This window comes from Malaclemys terrapin, chromosome 6 (genome assembly GCF_027887155.1).
Source record: "Malaclemys terrapin pileata isolate rMalTer1 chromosome 6, rMalTer1.hap1, whole genome shotgun sequence".
NCBI classification, from domain to species: domain Eukaryota; kingdom Metazoa; phylum Chordata; order Testudines; family Emydidae; genus Malaclemys; species Malaclemys terrapin.
Window position 1 is genome coordinate 57,270,488 of NC_071510.1, and position 13,121 is coordinate 57,283,608.

General features: G+C 46.2%; 1 protein-coding gene across 1 annotated transcript in view; it reads left to right on the plus strand.

Moving 5' to 3' along the window:
* The window catches only part of CEP120 (centrosomal protein 120), an 82,407-nt gene that overhangs the window by 3,820 nt on the left and 65,466 nt on the right, over positions 1–13,121 (plus strand). The window contains exons 2-3 of the mRNA XM_054032986.1: positions 328–484; positions 12,814–12,928. Coding sequence (XP_053888961.1) covers positions 328–484; positions 12,814–12,928 — 272 coding nt within the window. The remainder of the gene's footprint in view (positions 1–327; positions 485–12,813; positions 12,929–13,121) is intronic.

Genomic DNA, 13,121 nt, shown 5'->3' on the forward strand with positions numbered 1-13,121 from the left:
AAACTACTCACTAGTAAAGTTACTGACGTACATGTTTGCAAGATTGGGATCAAATGCATTAAAAACCAGTTTCTTAATAGAAAATTATTTTATCACGTATATTTACTCAGGACACTTTTTTTTCCCCCATCTTTTAGGTGTTGAAGTCCACCTTCCACTTCTTTTTAAAATTAAGACCTGGAAAGTATATTAATACATATTAAAACAACTTCAAGAAGAATGATACAGGAAACCTATTTGTACAGTTTCTGTTTTTTGACAAAAAACAGATTCTTCTGTGTTTTTTAGCAGAGATGACTGAAAGTTGTGCCTTTGTATTTTTTCCAGGACGCCATTTTCCCAGACGTGCAAAGCATATGCTTGTGGTAGAAGCAAAGTTTGATGGTGAACAGCTAGCTACGGATCCTGTGGATCATGCAGACCAGCCAGAGTTTGCCACCGAATTGGCTTGGGAGCTTGATAGGAAAGCACTTCACCAACACAGGTTAAATTATAAAATTGTCAATTTTGTCATTATTTTTATCTTTACAGCCAATGAAAGCTTTGTGTTTGGCTTCTAAAAATTTTAATGACAGTAGTACCGGGGTGGATTTGATTTAAATCATGATGTAAATCACTAGTCAGGAAGACTCGATTTAATCATGGATTTCTACATTAAAGTGCATTCTCCTTGGTTGTTATAACCTTAATGCATATTCTTCAGAACTCAGAGATAAATGTAGGCTTCATTTTTAGAAGGTACACACTATACATTTTAAAGTGATTTATTTTGAAAACTTTTAGGATTAGTTTTACAGCTATATCAGAAAATGAATGATTGTTTGGTTATTTCATTTAAATGAAGCAGATATTTATGAAGTCATTGGGAGGTGAACTATCTCCAATTCAACAGGTTAATCATTAATATTTGGAGGATTTTCTTGCCATGCTGTATTAGGAGGAGAACATCACCAGACAGACATTTAAATAGTTTTATTTAATTAAAACAACGTTATGTATTCTGGATTTTTTTTTTCTTCAACAGCAAACATATAATATTTTAACAAAACAAGCATATGAATTTTTGATTTTAGTTAAACATTCAAGTTTTTTTAAAATCAGGTTTGGTTTTGTTAAAATTATTTTAAACTAAAATAGTTAAATGAAATATTAACACCCCCCCCCCCCCCCCAAATTAATGACTGTCAGTCAGGTCAACATGAGAAACTTAAAATATTGGCTTCTGCAGCTAACTCAGTCGTCTTCACCTTCATTTTCCTGTTTGTTCGTAATCTGGAAAAGAAAAACAAGCTTTCCTGCTTTTTCAGGTCCCAAATGATTTCTCAATTTGGAATGAACTAGTCCAAAGGAAGAAAATACTCTTTCTACACTGGCAGAAGAAGCTACTGCTGTTAAAGTGAGATTATCACTTCAACAGTCTTTGAATCCAAAGTGCTTAAGTGATTTCCACCAGTTCACTGGTGTGACTTTCTTTAAAATATCATCAGCAAACATATATTTCTTGAATGGTTCACCCTTAGCTCTGAAGTTGGCATTATGGAGAGATGATTGCTGGATGTCCATGTCTTATAGCCAACTTTTCTTCTCCAGTAGTTAAGAATATTTGCAAGAAAATGAGCTGGAGATAGTGCTTGTTCCATTTGTTTTTTTTAATGCTTGTAATTTAACACTGTCATTGCATATTTCTTTTTTTAAGATCTCACTCAGTTCCTTCTAAATTTCAACATTGTCAGCAATAAAACAGTTATTTCCCTGCATTTTATTGAAGGCTAGAGAAATAGGCTTCAGGGTATTCAGCATGTGGTCAACATTTCTCTTAAGCCAGGGGTTCTCAGACTTTTGTACTGGTGATCCCTTTCACACAGCAAGTCTCTGAGTGTGACCCCTCCCCCCCATACATTAAAAACACTTTTTTTTAATATATATTTAACGCCATTATAAATGCTGGAGGCTAAGCAGGGTTTGGGGTCGAGGCTGACAGCTCGCGACCCCCTGAGGGGTCCCGACTACGAGTTTGAGAACCCCCGTCTTAAGCCCAATGTTGAGAACTTTGGCTGTGACAGTGCCGTCTATTTTTTTTTTTTTATTATTATTATTTTTGGTGATTTTATTCACAAACTGTCATCAGATTAGGCCAGTTCTTGATACAGTGCTCAAAACAGTCCACTACTGAGTTCCATCGCATGTCTTGTGGGAAAGTTAGCTTAGTTCCTCCCACTTTTTTCAGAGCAGCTGCTGCAAAGTGGTGGTTACAGAAGTATTTTTCAATTTTAACGCATTAGCCTTTATTTCCAGAACACTGAAGTCTTTGGCTCGGAGGTGTATCAAATGAGCACTGCAACCGTATGTTGTTAGCTTGGGACTCTCTTCTAAATAATTTCTTCTCATCTTGGATACATTTGCAGCATTGTCTGTGACCAAGCTGCGTACTAGACATTTGAATTTTTTTTCACAGTTTGTTAAAGCTTTTATTACTGCTACTTGTAAGTATTCTGCTGTGCATTTCCTGATGTATCAATTGTTTCGGTAAGGAAGACATTCCTTTCTTCTGTTGTCACACAAATACATACAACAGGATCATTGTGGACACTGCTTCATCCATCAAGACTCAGGTTAACAATTTCACCCTCTAGACCTTTTGCACACTGCTCAATTTCTCTTTCCTACACTTTATCCAGCAATTTGCCTGCGACATCTGCTCTGTTGGGTGGACTATATTCTGGTCTTAATGACTGAACCATGTTAATGAAGTGTGGGTTCTCAATCATACGGAAAGGATAGTTTGTTGCATAAACAAACCGGGCAATTTTTTCATAAATTACCTCTTTTTGTAATATGCTGGTTCTTATCACAAACTTATCTATAGTTGTTTCTGGATGATGGAGATTTTTTTTTTTTTCTTTTTGCTACAGGTGATATACTGTGGCTATGTGACATACATGATATGACTGAAACACTATCATTGGCAGCTAATTCTGAAACTATAGAAAGTGATAGTGATTTTGAAGGTGGATAGTCTTCAGAATCCTGTATGTTGAGGATGGAGGTCTCCTAAACAAAATAAGTCAGTGCAGTTATTTAATTATTGTTGCCATACTGCTCATTTAGTATTACTCATTGCATTAACTGACACTTAGTACTAATTTAAAGGTGAAATTTGTAAAAGGAAGATCTGCCTATTTCAGCTATTTATTTTTTTTTATCACAAATGCATCTAAAATGATAGTACCATAGGGTAACAACTATATTTTTTTTTACTCAAACATGAGAATTCAAGAATAGTCCAGATGGAAGACAGGCAGTCCTTAAGAAAGAACTATGAAATAAAAAAGTTTACCAACCTGAAGATCCTGCATGTTCCTTTCATCATCTTCAATGCAGCTTCCTCCTCAGAAGGAAGACTTATGATGTTGTTTCATTCGGGCAACCAGGTCTTGCATTTCTTTGTTGCACTGTTTGCATTTTGCATGCATGCCTGTCTTACCCACAGGTAGAGGAACTTCATTAAAATATCCCCAAACTGGGTCTCCTTTACAGCCTGCTGCCATTATAGGTTTTCCCTTCTAGTGAGAGAAAGGTATGGTAGATCTCAAATCAATGAAGGCTACACTTAGAAAGATCTCAATGTTATACCAATAGAATAAAAACCAGCAGGATCTTATTAAGAGGGATAAGGCAAAGATGCCACATTTATTGTAAATATACTGATAAAGCAAAAGATAAAAGTAAACAACATTGTTTGACTACTTATTTCTTATACACACACACACACATATATATATATAGAGAGAGAGAGAGAGAGAGAGATTTTCACACAATTATTCATTCAAGTTCTGTATAGGTGTTATAGTTACCAGCCTAGAAGTTGCTCATGCCAAGTTACTGGCCAGGTATCTTGGTCGTGAGGATGGAGCCGAATCTGTGTCAGGTGCACCTGATGCTCCTGGAGGCTGGCAGCAGAACCAGAGACTCAAAGTCATCAGTCTTTAGAGTCCATTCTTATAGGAATTAATTCCTATGTTAGTCTATGGGAACTGTTTCATCCTGCTGTTGCTGACTCAATCAGCAGATGGCACATTCCTGTCCAAAGTGGCACATTCCTGGTGGCTCCACACTGTCCAAAGTTTGTGTTTCTCATCCTTCCAGGTGATGGGGTGGATCCCCAGTTTACCCTGGTGGTCTACTTGACACATTCTTCGGCCGATGGATACTCCTTTTCTAGGCTGGCACCTTCCTAACCATTCATGTATATCAAGCATTCATTAGCATACATTCCATATTTTAATTTACTGTCTTTACCACTTTCAGGGTGTGTACTAATTTATTTGAGACTCCCGGCCCTTTAATCACAGAGGGTGGGGGTCTGTCTTAGGAGCCATTGAATGAAGTGAAAGTCACTTAGCGGCTTATAGTGTTTGTTTGCATTGTATCAATTACTTCAAGAACAAAGTCAGTTAACTTGTTTGTAAGTTTTACATAGTAGTAAAGTATCTTTCACAGGACAGATGTAATCAATGGTTTCTACAGACAGTAGCTTACAAGTTTTAACAGAAGACCCAAAAGATTTTTGTACTTGGTGAAACTGTTGGATTTTAAAGTGTGGGGGACAAATTATGAGGGGGTCACTGTCACTTGGGGGAATCACTGTTAGTACCTTCTTTAATATCCCTACATAATCCCCCTTTTGACACTACGATATTTATATAATCGTTAGTTTTACTTTCTTTTTAACCTGTTTAAGAGAACGTACTGTGAGGCAACATGTGTTTGTGATTCCAATTTAGCGTACATTGTTTTTATATGAAAACACATGCCACACATACCAATTATACAAATACAATTTAATATGCTGCTCAAACAGTTTCGCTTTTGTTTCTATTGCCTGTCCCTCCCTTCTCACATTTATCTCCAGACTTCTTCTCCTTGTCCAGACCTATTCCGCCCCCAACAATCTTCTATTCATTGAACTTTTTGGAACTTTGCACTTTTAGAGAGAGGTAAGGGATTGACTCTGTGTACACAAATTTGCAGAGGGACAATAGTGTTGAGGTCTGTTATTTCACACCTCTATATATTTACTTATTTATTTATTTAAAATATTTTTGCTATCTCTGGAGACACAAATCCAGTTTCAGAACTGTAAAACTAAGCATCTTTGATAGTGATCAGTCTAGAAGATAACTAGTCCCGTTGGGTAGATAGAAAGATCAGCTTAAATAATCTTCACAGAAGCCCCTGGAACCCCGTAAGATTGGGTCCCTAATCCATGAACTATTGGAACTCCTTTACAAAACTTTTCTTAAACATTAATTACATTACATATTGTCTCATACTATAAAATTAGAATTTGTAATCCGTGTTCCATGCTGAGATACATTGTAGCTCAAAGATATCTTAATTAAAACTATCTTTAGATAGGTTTTTTCCTCAAAAAGCATTTTATATATATAAAAAAACAATTTAAATAAAATCCTAGTTTTTATTTTTAAAAAAATCAATGATTTTTATCCACCCCGAGTAGTACAATCTGCTATGTATAATTACAGTATATATTGAAAGTTTTCCACCATGGCATTGCTGCCACAGCACAAATGATAGTATGAGTGACATTGAAGGAGTCTAAAACTCATCCATAAGATATTTTTTTTTTTTTTAATTAAAACTCATAGCAGAAGAGCATTAAGCTACAATACATACAGTGGACTCAAATTATCCTGTATACACTGGAATATATTACTAGAAAACGTAATCCTATACCAAATTAAATGCAAAAAAAAACTATTGCAGTTTTGAGTTATAGTTTCTGCAGCAATGTCACTTAGCCTACTTGAGCATATATAATATTGTATGTGGCATCAATTTTATGCCTTAATATTAATGCTCAATGTAACAGACTCCCCACACTTCGCTACTTTGCATTTTCAGAAGTGGTACCACCAGCATCAGAGAAATTTTTTCACACTTGCCACTGACAAGTGCATGAGCATCTCTGCCCAAATATATTGATAATGCACAAACCACTAGGGGGCATTATCTGTGCAGCCATAACCATCTTTATTTTGATGGTTGTATATGGGGGGAATAATTTCAAATGTTTTGAAGCCACTGTTTTTAATGGTGTAGTTAAACTTACATTCTTCTTCGAGTGATTGTTCACGTCCATTACACATTAGGTGTACGCGTGCCGCGTGCACGGACGTCGGAAACTTTTTCCCTTAGCGGCTCCCGTCGGGCCGGCAGGGCCCCCTCCTTCCCGCCAGAGCGGCGCCCCGCTCCAGGGTATATATATCCCTGCCGACCCGACCCCTCCAGTTCCTTCTTACCATCCGTGGCGGCATTGGAACAACTCTGTCTCTCGTCTGAGAGTGTCCCTTAGCAATAGTCATTAGTGTTATCTAGCAATTATCAGTTAGTTTGTAGTAGTGTTGAGCCAGTAGTTAACAGCTCATTAGGGTACTTAAAGTTCCTGCCGTGGTTATTTGTTCAGCCCCGGCACCGGCCCTGGGCGGCGGGGTATGCCACACGCCCAAGGCTTCAAGGCTTGTGCCACGTGCCGCAGGCCTATGCCATTGAGCGAACCCCACGCCTCGTGTCTCCGTTGCCTGGGGGAGGCTCACCAGAAAGAGCGCTGCAAGATCTGCAAGGCCTTTAAGCCCAGAACTAAAAAAGAGAGGGACTTTCGCCTTAAGCAGCTGCTCATGGAGACAGCGTTACAGCCCTCCACTTCGACGGCACCGTCTGCCTCCGTGCGGAGCGCCCCGGCATCGGTGCGGGAACCGGCACCGGCGGGTCACCCGAAGCCCGCGGCACCGACCCAGCGGGGAAATACACGACGCCGATCGTCTTTGCCGGCGAAAGCGAAGGGCCAGCCTAAGGCCCGAGGACGCTCCCCGCACAAGAGGGCGGCACCGGTAAAGACCTCGAGTGCCCCTAAGGCCAATACGGCCCCAACACGGACCCCGGTAATGGCTCCGGCGCCGAAAGGCCCGTCGAGCCCCGGGATGGGCGCGTCGAGTGAGGATGAAGGGCTGGAGGAGCTCGTGGAACAGCCCTCCACTCCGGACACGTTTGAGGCAGCTAAGGACCTCATTGCTTTGTCCGTCGAGGCCCCGGCATGCGCTGAGGGCGCTCCGCCGATGCTGCCGCGCAGAGGCAAGCCGGCGATGGTGCGCCCATCACGGTCGCCGTCTCGGCACCGCTCCAGTAACCGGTCCCGGTCGAGCTCTGCCTCGGTGGACTCCCGGTTGCCCTCGACGCAGGAAGCACCGCAGCAGTCGGGCTTCAACAAGCGGTCGGCACCGACTCAGCAACCGAGCACGAGTCGGCACCGCGAAGCGTCGGTGGTTCGCTACCCGAGGCCAACCAGCCGTAGCCGTTCCCGGTCCCGCGACCACCGGTACCGTTCCAGGTCCAGGTCGGCGAGGCGCTATTCCAGGTCCTGGTCGCGGAGGCGCTACTCCCCAAAACTGGACCGGCACTATCCTACGGCTCCACCGTGGCCTTCCAGGTCACCGTCCGTGATCTCGGGAACTGACTCAGACCGGTACGACGGGTATGCCCATAGGTCACAGGCCAGCAGGTACTACGGTCAGTCCCAATGGGGCCAACCGAGCCAATGGCCATTCTGGACACCCTGGGCCTACCACCAGCAAGGGCCCCCATCGAGGGCCTCGAGATCCGGGCCATCCGGGTACCGATCCCGCTCCCCGCGGCACCGGCCGCCATCGTATAGGGAGGCAACGGTCTCTAGACCACCGGAGCGGGAAGGAGTGGACTCGGCACCGAGTACGGTGCCGTCCCAATCCCACGCTGCGGGTCAGGCCGCAGAGGAACAACTGGCTGATGCCGGACTGCAGGACAATGAGGATGGGCAGAAGGCCCCGACCTCTTCCTCCTCGCCAGACGAGGCGGTAGCGGGCACACTGGTGTCCGGCCCTCCCCTGATTGACCATCGGGCACACCAAGACCTGCTTCGCCGGGTAGCCCTCAATCTGGGCTTGCAAGCGGAGGAGACTGTAGAGCAGGACGACCCCATGGTCGATATCCTGAGCCCAGAGGGCCCCTCCAGAGTCGCTCTCCCGATTATACGGACAGTACAGTCCAACTATAAGACGGTGTGGCAAACACCGGCCTCCAGTGCGCCAACTGCAAAGGGCGTGGAGAGGAAATACTTCGCCCCATCTAGAGGGTTTGACTTCCTCTTTCTACATCCGTCCCCCTGTTCGCTGGTGGTCTCGGCGGTCAACGAAAAAGAGCGGCATGGCCAGCAAGCTCCTGCCCCCAAGGGCAAGGAAGCTAAGAGATTGGACTTATTCGGGAGGAAAGTCTATTCATCTGGGGGCCTTCAGCTGAGGATTGCCAATCAGCAGGCGATTCTAAACAGGCACAATTTTAACTCTTGGACAACAGTTGCCAAGTTTAAGGACTCCCTCCCACCTGACGCGCATCAGGAGTTTACGGCCCTGGTGGATGAGGGAATGGCAGTGGCCAAGACCTCATTACAGGCCGCACTAGACTCAGCCGACGCTGCGGCTAGAACAATTGCGTCGGGAGTCGTGATGAGGCGTTCGGCGTGGTTGCAGGCTTCAGGTCTCCCGCCAGAGGTGCAAACCACACTGCAGGACCTCCCGTTTGAAGGTTCGGGCTTGTTCTCCGACCAAACGGACGCCAGGCTGCATAGCCTTAAGGACTCGCGTGCGACCCTTAAGTCGTTGGGTATGCACACTCCGGTAACGCAGCGTAAACCCTTTAAGCCCCAGCCACCACAGAGGCAATACCACCCTCGCCCCCGGCACGAGCCTTACTGCTGTCAAGGCAGGGATAACAGGTGGAGACGTAACAATACGCCTAACCAAGGCCAGAGTCATGGCCAGGGCAAGCCGCAGCCAGGAAATAAACCAGGCTTTTGAAGCTACGCCCGAGGACAGCGTACCACTTCATATACCGGATCCTCCTCTGGGTTTCAAGGACCGTCTGTCCCATTTCTACCGGGCCTGGTTGCGCATAACATCGGACCGCTGGGTCCTGCGCACAGTGAAGGCGGGCTATACCCTCCAGTTTTCCTCGCCCCCTCCCTGCCATCCCCCTTCCCCGTCCCTCTTCAGGGACCCTTCTCACGAGCAACTCCTCATACAGGAGGTACAGACCCTGCTCACTGCAGGAGCAGTAGAAGAGGTCCCTCTAGACCTAAGGGGAAAAGGATTCTATTCCAGATACTTCCTGATCCCCAAGGCGAAAGGGGGCCTCCGTCCTATTTTGGACCTGCGCGATCTAAACAAGTTTCTGATCAAAGCGCGCTTCCGTATGGTCTCCCTTGGAACTATTATCCCATCCCTGGATCCGGGGGATTGGTATGCTGCCCTCGATATGAAAGATGCCTATTTTCACATCGCAATCAATCCGGCCCACAGACGGTTTTCTGCGCTTCATTGTCGACCAGCGCCATTTCCAATTTACGGTCCTGCCCTTCGGCCTGGCGTCAGCATCACGGGTGTTTACGAAGTGCATGTCCGTGGTAGCAGCCTTCCTTCGAAAAAGAAGGATGCGTGTGTTCCCGTACCTGGACGATTGGCTACTCGCGGGCAGGTCGGAGGCCGAGGTCCGATCTCACGTGACGCTGGCCTTGCAGACGTTCGACAAGCTCGGCCTCCGGGTCAATGTGCCCAAATCCACGTTAGTCCCCACACAGAGGCTGGACTTCATAGGTGCAACCCTGGACTCGGTAACCGCGCAAGCGAGCCTAGCAGAGGCACGGTTCATGTCAATTCACAGAGCCGTAAGCTCGGTCCAAAAATTCCCCACGACAACGGCGAGGTGTTGCATGCAGCTTCTGGGGCATATGGCAGCTTGCACACACGTGGTCAGACATGCCCGCCTGAGGCTCCGGCCTTTACAGTTGTGGTTCGCCCACACGCATCGCCCCAACAGAGACCCATTGGATCAAGTAGTCACGATCCCAAACCAGGTGCTCAGCTCGCTACGCTGGTGGCTCGATCGCCAACAGGTATGCGAAAGGATCCCCTTCGCTGCCCCACAGCCCACTCTGACGTTGGTAACAGATGCATCGGACCTGGGTTGGGGGGCGCACCTGGGGGAACTGCGGACCCAAGGGCTGTGGTCCAGAGAAGACAAGCTGCTTCACATCAATCTGAAGGAGCTAAGAGCGATTCGCCTCGCCTGTCAGACCTTCCGCGCCACCATGAAAGGTCACAGCGTGGCAGTCCTGATGGACAACACTACCGCCATGTTCTATATAAACAAGCAGGGCGGGTCCCGGTCTTCTCCCCTCTGTCACGAGGCACTCCAATTATGGAACTTCTGTATAGCCCATGCGATACACCTCATCGCGACGTATCTTCCGGGGATTCAAAACGGCTTAGCAGACCGCCTCAGCTGATCCTACCGAATGCACGAATGGACGTTGAGGCGAGACGTCCTGCATTCGATCTTCCGGAGGTGGGGCTTTCCCCGGGTGGATCTATTCGCCACCAGGGACAACAGCCAATGCCCTCAGTTCTGCTCGTTCCAGAACCTCAGCCGGGGATCATTAGCAGATGCTTTCATGATCCCATGGGGAGGGAGCCTAAGATATGCCTTCCCTCCGTTCCCATTCATACACAAGGTTCTCCTCAAGACCCGCAGGGACAGGGCGACGATCATACTTATCGCCCCGGCCTGGCCACGCCAGCATTGGTTCACGTCCCTGCTGGAACTGTCCATAGCCGATCCAATCACCCTCCCCCTCCATCGTGACCTAGTCACGCAAGACAAAGGTCGCCTACTCCACCCGAACCTGTCTTCGCTACATCTCATGGGGTGGTATCTCTCTGGCTGAATGATGCAGAACACAGGTGCTCTCACCAAGTTCAGCAAATCCTCCTTAATAGTAGGAAGCCCTCTACAAGAGCGACCTACCTGGCAAAATGGAAAAGGTTCTCCCACTGGTGTGAGCCCCTCAACGCATGCAGCCTTTACAAGCCTCAGTTCCGTCGATCTTGGACTACCTACTGCACCTTAAGAATCAAGGGTTTGCGCCCGCCTCAATTAGAGTTCACTTAGCCGCTATTTCGGCTTTCCATCCGGGAGAGTTGGGAGTGTCAGTGTTCTCCAACCCCACAGTGGCCCGATTCCTCAAGGGGCTGGAAAGGGTGTTTCCCTACTCGCGCCTGCCTGTTACGGCGTGGAGTCTGAACCTAGTCCTAACAAGACTCATGAGTCCTCCCTTTGAGCCCCTAGCCACTTGCTCCCTCACGCACCTCTCGTGGAAGGTGGCGTTTCTCGTGGCCATCACGTCGGCCAGAAGGGTATCGGAATTGAGGGCCCTCTCTTCGGAACCACCCTATACAGTGTTCCATAAGGATAAGGTGCAACTGAGGCCACACCCCAAATTCCTCCCAAAGGTGGTATCACAGTTTCACATGGGGCAGGACATTTGCCTACCGGTGTTTTTTCCTAAACCCCATACGGATCCTCACCACTGCAGCCTACATACCCTGGATGTCTGAAGGGCGTTGGCATTTTACCTGGAACGGACCAGGTCGTTCCGCAGAACACCCCAGCTGTTCATTGCTATTGCGGAACATATGAAAGGCTTGCCTATCTCGACACAGCGCTTGTCGGCATGGATTGTGCATTGTATACGCACTTGTTATGAGCTCGCCAATGTTCCGGCCCCGGAGATCCGGGCCCACTCGACTAGAGCCCAAGCGTCCTCAACGGCCTTCTTGGCGCAGGTCCCTATCCAGGAGATCTGTAAGGCAGCCACCTGGTCGTCCGTACATACGTTCACAGCCCACTACGCGATCCATCATCAGACCAGAGAGGACGCGATGGTCGGTCGGGCTGTGCTACAGTCAGTTGTACCTTGACTCCTACCCACCTCCAATGGTAAGCTTGGGAATCACCTAATGTGTAATGGACGTGAACAATCACTCGAAGAAGAAAGAACGGTTACTTACCTTCTGTAACTGTTGTTCTTCGAGATGTGTTGTTCACGTCCATTACACTTCCCACCCTCCTTCCCCTCTGTCGGAGTCTCCAGCAAGAAGGAACCGGAGGGGTTGGGTCGGCAGGGATATATATACCCTGGAGAGGGGCGCCGCTCTGGCGGGAAGGAGGGGGCCCTGCCGGCCCGACGGGAGCCGCTAAGGGAAAAAGTTTCCGACGTCTGTGCACGCGGCACGCGTACACCTAATGTGTAATGGACGTGAACAACACATCTCGAAGAATAACAGTTACAGAAGGTAAGTAACCGTTCTTTCTGAAGACGCACAGTACTTGACAATAACCAACAGACGTAACCAAGTATTTAACTCAACAGTCTGTTTTACGTATTTATACCTTTTTAACCACTGAATTAATACTGAGGTGAAATTCCAATTGTAATGAGTGGTGCTGCTTATTTTGTGTGTCAGTTTAATACTATACATCCAACTGTTAGCATAAGATTTAAAAATAAGTGGTGTTACATGTCTGAGAGTAGAATCTGAACCCGCCTCTTTCTGGTGAGGAACAGGATCATATAATACCACTATATCTTTTCCATGATTGCTTGGGCTCTAGGAGGGTCTAGTGAACACATTTTTTTTTTTTAAGTGGGTTTATCTACCTCCTTATCATTTATAACAGTGTTAGATTGTAGAAGTTTAACAGTACATTCAGTTTGTACCATAATTCGATGTAAACCAGTTAAATTGCTATATTTTCACATTTATTTTATACTGTTATCTTTCCGTGCTGTGACATTTTTCATCAGTTAAGTCTGATTACAAGGATTGTTGGCACAAATTGGATTTCATTATGGTATTCTTCCAGGCTACAGCGTACACCTATCAAACTCCAGTGTTCTGCTTTGGATCCTGTATCTTCAACTAAGGAGAATATAGGCTATATTGTACTCGATTTAAGAGCTGCTCAAGAAAAGAAACAGGTATGTTATTTGTTATGAAGAGATGTTAATAACTGACAGTTTGACAGTACTTATTACATTTTCTATTTTTGTAGGTACTGAAGTAGTTCTTGAAAGGAATTTGCAGAGCTCTCAAATCCTATTTGAAGGAATGTTGGCTCATCAGAGCATGTAGTTCAAAACCTTTTGAAAAGAGATTTTAATAGCATGTGTG